Here is an 8,102-nt window from a genome sequence, read left to right as displayed (position 1 = left end):
CAGGATTACTCTCGCCCCTTCGTACTAGATCTTTTTTATAACTTGCGGCATTAACTGCAGTGGGGGAAATGCATACCCCAGAGGAAAGTCCCACCTCTGGAGAAATACATCCACCCCAGATGGGCACTCCCCTGGATTGAGGGAAAATAATTTCTCGACTTTCCTGTTCTCCCCTGTGGCGAACATGTCTACAGATGGATGACCCCACAGATCTACTATCTGGGAAAAAATGTCTGGATTTAGTGTCCATTCTCCTTGTCGTAACCTGCGTCGACTCCTCTTATGTGGAGAGCTGAAAGATGCAATATTTTGCCTTTTTATCTCCTTGAAAATCCACTCTATCTTTTAGTAAGGAATTTGACCTGGTTCCCACTTGGTGATTGAGGTACAAGACTACTGTTCAATTGTCGACATTATCCTGACATGCTTGTTCTGGACCTCTGGAAAAACTGCTCTTAGTGCCAGCAGGACCGCTCGCAATTCTTTCCTGTTGGAAGAGAAACATCTCTGACCCTGGGACCACTCTCCCTGAAAAATCTGGTCTTTGACGTGAGCCCCCCAACCCCAGGGACTGACGTCTGTAGTCACCATCACTGGTTCCAGGTAGGACCAGGGCACTCCTTGAGCTAGGTTCCTTGGATCTTTCCTATCCGTCTCATGGAGGTCAAAATATCTATCTGTAGCTGGCGAGAGTGCCTCTGAGCCCACTGTACTGCTGGTATACAAGACGTTAGGACTCCTAACAGGGACATCGCTTTCCTTATAGTTACGGTCTCTCCCGGCCTCACCCTGTGTACTCCCCACTAAATCCGGACTATCTTCTCCCAGATTCTTCAGTATACTCACATGTTCTACCCCTCTTACACACGCCTCCCAAGACTGGGCTACTACCAGGAAATCGTCCAGGTAAGGTAGGAACGTGATGTCCTCCCTCCCTGACGGAGGCCATGTCCGCCACCACCTTGGTAAAAATTTGTGGTGCCATAGAGGGGCCGAATGGCAATGCCTGAAGCGGAAAGTGAAGGATCCTGAGCTCTGTCCTTACCGCTACTCTGCTAAATTTCTGGTGGTCTAGATGTATTGGAATATGGTGATAAGCATCCTTTAGATCCAAAACTGCCATATGACAGCCCGGAGACAAAAGATGAATCGCAAATCTGATAGTCTCCATCTTGAATTTTCTGACCTTCAGAAATTTGTTCAGATGCTTTAGATTTATAATTGTCCGATACGAACCATCCGGCTTTTTTTTTTACCAGGAACAGAGTTGAATAGAATCCTTTCTCTTCCTCTAACACCAGAACTGGAACCAACACATTTTTGTTTTTTAAATGTTTTTTTTTTTTTTTTTCTTCCATTAATAAGAGAGAGGAGTTTGAAATCATAAACCTTTCTGGTGGATATCTTTTGAACTCCAGCCTTAGTCCATCCCGCAGAAGTCCTACCAGCCATGTTCCTGCAATTTTTTCAAAAACAGGTAGGAAGAATTTTAATCTTCCCCCTACTGGGATCATGGCGTCATTGTTTCGATTGTTTATTCAGACACGCGGAGGCTGGTCCGAACAAGAAACCTTTATTTCCAGGTGTAACCCTTGCTCCCTATCTCCCGTTTGCCTTTTATCTTGGAATCTGGACGATGTCCGAAAGAGCAGCCTATAATTTTTAAAGGACTCCTGTGGGAACTTTTTCTTCCCATCTGCAGCTTTTTCCAAGTAGCGTGTCTAGCTCTGACCCGAATAGAAACTGACCCTCACAGGGAATGCTGCATAATCTTAATGTTGAGGGCATATCCCCACCTTTCCAATTCTTTAGCCATAGAGCATGGCGCGCAGAATTCGAAAGGGAGGCTGCTTTGGCCTCCAGTCTTACAGCATCCATGGAGGCATCTGCAAAGAAATCCGCTGCCTTCTGGGAGGTAGGAATAGAGGCCAACAACTGGACTTCTGGTCAGGCAAGCATGAATAAAAATTGTCTCGTTTCACAAATGCAGTGCAACCAATTTTTATTCACCACTTTCCAGCTGCCTCTGCTACAACAAGTAGCAGAAGCAGCAGCCAGTTCAGTTCAGTTCGATAATTGTTTTGTGATGGAACTGTTAAAACATGTGTTTGCTCACATCATGTATGACAGTGTCACTCTGACATTATTTGCTATTGTTGTCATTGCTTTAAAAGAGCTTAGGGTGGAGGAAGACAGAGCAAAAATTTGTTAAAAAAAAAAAATAAGTGATAACATATCCTTAAAGGCTAGAATGTGTTATATACAAATTTTCTAGGCAATTGGAGCAACTTCGATTTGTGTAGAATCGATTCGGACACAAATCAAGTTGTTTCAAAAATTTTATGAATAGGACATAAAACAAATTTCAATAAATTCACTTCTCTCTAGTCAGAACCAATAGTTTTTAGTACCACAGATCTACCAATTATTACAAGTGTTATCCAAGATAATTAAATATCTTGAACAAGCTCTAAAATGGCTTAAAATAATAAAACCGGTTACACTCCTTACTCCACTGCCAACATTCTCTGCAGCACTGGTCAGGTTGGTTCTCCTGTTGCTGTTTGTTTACTGAGGACAGTGACTGGCTGCAGCAGTGATATGCTGTATCACGCATGCCATTGTGCGTGTCACCAACACCGACATACAGAATGTCACCCTTGCAGTCAATAACTGTCCTCAGCTCCACTGACAACAGTGATTGGATGCAGAGGTCATTTATCACAGAAAACAATGTCAGAGAAAGGAGCGAGTATAATTTCTTAAGCATTTTTAAGGCTTATTAAATTTAAATTCTCATACAACCCTTTTAATGACCGTAAATCATTCCAAACATCAACTGTAATCTCTATGGACAATTCAATTGCATATAAAAGATGAACAAGCATTTGTGACTTATTTGTACAAGAGCATATTTGGGATCTGCATAACATGGATCCTAAATACGGTGTTACTGCATATCACTGGAGCCATAAATACAACCATATAGGGTAAATACAGTGATAATAGTATGCAAAGTATGCTTCACATGCCATATATCATTGAATCCAGTGCACACACTCATCTTCACGAAGTCTTAACCTGATGTCAGATATTATGATGAACAAAAGTTAGGCCCATGTTTTAGGAGTCAAGGCCGAATAAGTGAAAAGCTTGATACCTTAAAATGACACCCAAGATTAGGACGAATCTCCTATTGAACTACTGTACATCAGTAATTATTATTCACTGGCTGTACCATCGCAAATATTAAACTGCAATAAAGCAAACTTATACTTAAACTTAAATATGCAAAAAGAATGAAACACTGTCATAGTTATATATCAAAAGGTTTTATTGCAAAATGTATTGAGTTATGTACAATTGCAGATCTAAAATAGCATTAAACAGCAGAAAGTACTGATTCCATTGCTCCATGTAAGCTTATTGTTTGAACTTTGTCCAAAAGTATTGTAGTATAAAAAAAAAGGTCTCAACTTACTTTTCCCAGATTTTAAAGTGTCATGTGAACTTTACAGGAGGCTCTGTCAGCCCATGTGCTTTTGAATAAAGACAAATGGAAACAAAATCAGAGAAATACAATCCATTGTAGACATTTATAAAATAAAAAAAAATAAAAAAAAAATGGAGAAATAAAGATTAACAGTGTCCATGTTACATATGGTATATCCCAAGCCTTTACGAAGACTTTATGGCAACCGCTTATCCAACAGTGAACACCATCTGTGTAAACCCATGCTTACAGTCCTGTTATAAGTGGGGCTCTTAGAAAACCTCCTTTAACTAGGACTAATATGTGCCATCTAACTAAAGATTTCCATTTCAAAGTGTTTAGGTGCATCTCAGGCTTGGCTTTACTCTTTAGGCGAATGTAGCAACATATCCTACACCAGTCCTTACATTTGGAAAGGACCAATCTCTGTTTTTCGCTTAAGAATAGTTTATGGTCAAGCCATGCAGAGATGATCCCTCTGACCAACTTTGTACTCCATGGTTGCAGAACTCTTCAGAAACAAGCTATTGACTTCTTCAAAAGCTTCTGCCTTTATATTGGCTTTGCAGCAAAAGCTTGACACCAAGGCAGGTTCCATACTGGGCAAGCTCTGTCTTACTGGTACTCTTCTCAAAGAGTCCACGAATGGTTTCTCTCATTCTTCTCTTGAAGTAAAGACTTGTGAGGAAGCCTGCTCTAGCCCTGGCACATCTCATGGTGCCTATATTGGCTAGTCAATGACCCTCGAGACCAAGGTGACATTTTAAAGAAGTGGGGAAACAGATTTTTTGCCTCATTATTGAGGAGACGGTTAGGTTAAGTTCTGTGGCTCTGTCCACTCCAAAGACAGAGCCACTTAAACTGCAGATCCCGCAGAGCATGGTTGGGTTGCATGCACAAAATCTAGACTTGAAATCTCCCTGGTCTCATCTACAGGAAGCCGGGACTGGAACTTTTTCATCTGCTCTGGGCTGGCAAGATTCTTTAATAGACAATTTTCCTTTTCAAGCTGAGAATTTTTCTCCACCAGCTCTTTGATCTGTTCCTTCAGGACTTCCACCTCTTCCCGCACTGCATACATAAGATGGTTTTTGACCAAATCCTGTAGAAGGAAAAAAAAAGTACATCAGTTAGTTTGTCAAATGCTATTAGTTCAAATTTTTTTGTATATTTTACAGTAAACAGGCTATAGAAAGAAGCATAATCCCTGCTCATTATAGAGGAGTCTGAACATTATAGAGGAGTCTTTAACCTCTCCATTGTCATAAAAAATCTGCAAGGGACTCACACAATAGAAAAGTTTAAACCAATCAATCACAATGTGCCTACAGTCCATCCATTTGGAAAATATTATATCTATACAACTTTAATAAAATGCCTTGTCTACTATGTCTATGTATTTAGTATATTAGGCAACAGAAGATTGTTTAATGTGAAGATGTAGTATGATGACCTTCAGTGGTGGTCACTGTAGCAACTCACACAGTAGGTCAGTCATCCAAGAGTAAGGAGAGAGAAGGCATTATTGTTGGCAGGTCTGTCGTTTCCTTCCTAAGGATGGGATTCCCAAACCCCCCAGCCTGGTACAGTCTGCAGCTTACACTGCAGTTGTTTTTCATCCAATAAGATCCCACTGCCTCAGCAGAGAAATCTGCTCAGTAACAAGCAGCAATAAGTCTTCGCATGGAACAACAGGAGTTCCCTTTCTTTAGCCATCAACTCCGACATGCTGAACGGAGGCAATTTAGGTGCAAAATTACATGACAGAGCTGTGTCAGTGTAAAGAGCATGCCACTCAGAATGCATTCATCCCCATCATGCAAAATCTATACAAGGACAATGCCGTGATTTTTAATTTATGTATTTAATATAACAATCAATATGTGCAGGGATAGAAAATAAAATGCTTATTGCTGCATATTAGAAGATGGGATACTCACCATAGCTTGCTCAATCTTGCTATCTATTGCAACAACACTAGCACCTGAAGCACTGTAAGAAAAGGCAAAGGATAAATGTACATTAGTGTCAAGAGCAAAGTTATTTCAATAATAAATATCAAAAAGTTCACCACTTATGTAAAAAGGACACTAAAGCATACTGGGAGCAAGAGACTGTGCAGCATGTGCACATCCCCCCAGGGGTTAAACTGCCAGCACAGACAAAGCAAAAGTCTACTGCAATACTGACAAACAAGGAGGCGGAAATGGAAATATTCCAGTCCAAACCAGGATAATCCTGCTCTAACCAACCAGCCATCAGGGCAACAAAGCTCAGGCATGTCAGAACATCAGGATGGGCTATCACCCACTAGAGCTACTCATTATGCAACACACAGAATTATACCAAGTCCTGCAAAAGCCAGGCTGCTGTCTTTTACTAGAATTATATTATAACCATGGCTAGTAAAATACTTCAAGCAAATATAACATGGTGTTAAATATTCTAAACATAATTCATTAATCATGAAGGATTCGATTATCAATAATAAGAGAAATCCAGAAATGTGCTGAATATAAAATGCCCCTGTATGCATGCCTATGAAGCAGAAAGAACATGGGTTACCTGTTATCCAGCTTAACAGACACGACATCTGCCCCCAGCAGGGAGGAAAAGAAGGAAATGGAGAAATTGTGCAGCTCATACACGGCCACCTCCATGGGGGATTTACACACTCCTGTACTCATGTTTCCAGAGGACTGTACTGTGTGAATGGAGACCCTGCACCGAGCCCAGCTCCACTCTGCTGATGCAACAACAAACTCAGACGGAATGCTATTTCAGTGCTGCTCCGCCTTAAATAGCAACTGGTGGTGACGTCATATGGCGTCACCCCGCAATATGCAAAGTAGACTGCGTAGGCGCCCCCTCCGCACACCACCGCCTCAGGTCACTGCACTACTGACAGGCACAGCTGTCACATGGAGCAGCTCACAGCAATAACAGGGAAGCCTCTTCAAGTTTACCTCCTGCATTGGCAGTTGTTCTAGGTATGCATTTGCATAGGAATCTTGCTTTTTTTCACCATTGGCAATAGGTGTTTGTATGGATCTATCCAAGGATTTATTGATTCTTAAATATTCATTTTTATGATAATTGCAAAGAGCATGCCATACATAACAAAGCTTGGAAGCCTATTCAGCAAGACGCCAGAGGGATAAGTGTCATATTCATGCCACAAGTTGTACATTGGTCTCATTAAATTTGTCCCTTACTATTATTGGGATTGTAACATCATTTACCAAAAAGAAGCAATTCTATGTATTGCATTTGTGACGTTGTTCGCATAAGGACACCTCAGACTTTGATCACGTTGGGGTTCATTTATCAAAGTCCGCCATTTACCCCAGTCGTTGACACCCCCTGCATTGCCAGACGATGCTCCGAGTTTGTGAGGTGCGCCTGGAGTGAAAACTTCTCCAGTTATTCTCCTGGTGTAAATGTTCGTGAATTTGTCTGGGCTGATGGCCCAGCCCCTGCCATGACCCACACCACCCATGTCACTTCCCAGTGGCGATGACAGCATAAAAATGCCCTTGCGACAGAATATTGTCACATGGCTGTTTAAAAAGTTGCAAACAAGGTTTTGTGACTTTTATCCCAAAACTAGTTCTAAGCAGTTTAAAAAAATTGCTCATTATGTCTAGGGCATACATCTGTCATGATCTTATGCAAGTTTGCCACACATGTATGCACTAGACATACAGTGCCTTGCAAAAGTATTCACCCCTTTGACTTTTTCGTATTTTGTTACATTACAGCCTTCCTACCACCAGGGTTCCTACCACCAGAAATACTGTTATGTAGCTGACTGACATAATGTCAGCACTACATAACAGTATGTTTTTTTACCTTTCTCCCTGCAGCCATTTTGGTAAAAAAAAAAGCACTTTTATAATATGCTAATGAGCCTCAAGGTGCTATGTGGGCGTAAAATCAGCACCTAGAGGCTCCGTCCACTCACCCTTTATCCCACCCAGGTCCTCTGTTCTGCCCACCCCACTCCTCTTGATTGATGGCATGGTCTGCCGCATCGCTGCCGAAATCCCGCGCCTGCGCCGTTCACTTCTGTATTCGGCGCAGGCGCAGTGAGTGACGGCCGCTCTCCTGATGCCGGATTCCTCACTTTGACGTAGTCGGCGCAGACGCAGTGATAAATCCTGCACCAGGAGCGCATCATTTACTCACTGCGCCGAATACAGACGTGAATGGTGCAGGTGCGGGATTTCGGCAGTGATGCGGCGGACCATGCCATCAATCAAGAGGAGCGGGGAGGGCAGAACAGAGGACCTGGGCGGGATAAAGGGTGAGTGGACGGAGCCTCTAGGTGCTGATTTTACGCCCACATAGCACCTAGAGGCTCATTAGCATATTATAAAAGTGCTTTTTTTTTTTAACTAAAACGGCTGCAGGGAGAAAGGTAAAAAATCATACTATTATGTAGTGCTGACATGGGCGCAACGCTAATGTCAGTCAGCTACATAACGGTATTTCTGGTGGTAGAAACCCTTTAAGGTCAACGTTTTGTTATCTGAATTTTAGAACACAATAGTCTAAGTTGTTCAAGTGAAATTTGAAAAAAAACTATTGTTTAGAAATAGAAAACAGA

General features: G+C 41.8%; 1 protein-coding gene across 1 annotated transcript; it reads right to left on the bottom strand.

Annotated features, from left to right (window-relative positions):
- Positions 1-3,313: 3,313 nt before the first annotated feature.
- Positions 3,314-6,281, bottom strand: LOC122946213 (TSC22 domain family protein 3-like). The gene is made up of 3 exons (XM_044305656.1): positions 6,059-6,281; positions 5,434-5,485; positions 3,314-4,595 (listed from the first exon to the last, which is right to left on the bottom strand). Exons 1-3 carry the CDS (start codon positions 6,178-6,180, stop codon positions 4,350-4,352), a joined length of 420 nt encoding a protein of 139 aa, XP_044161591.1. The 5' UTR covers positions 6,181-6,281; the 3' UTR covers positions 3,314-4,349.
- Positions 6,282-8,102: the final 1,821 nt, after the last annotated feature.

This window comes from Bufo gargarizans, chromosome 9 (genome assembly GCF_014858855.1).
Source record: "Bufo gargarizans isolate SCDJY-AF-19 chromosome 9, ASM1485885v1, whole genome shotgun sequence".
NCBI lineage: Eukaryota > Metazoa > Chordata > Amphibia > Anura > Bufonidae > Bufo > Bufo gargarizans.
Note: the sequence above shows the minus strand (reverse complement) of the source record. Positions and strands in the feature narration are given on the sequence as shown.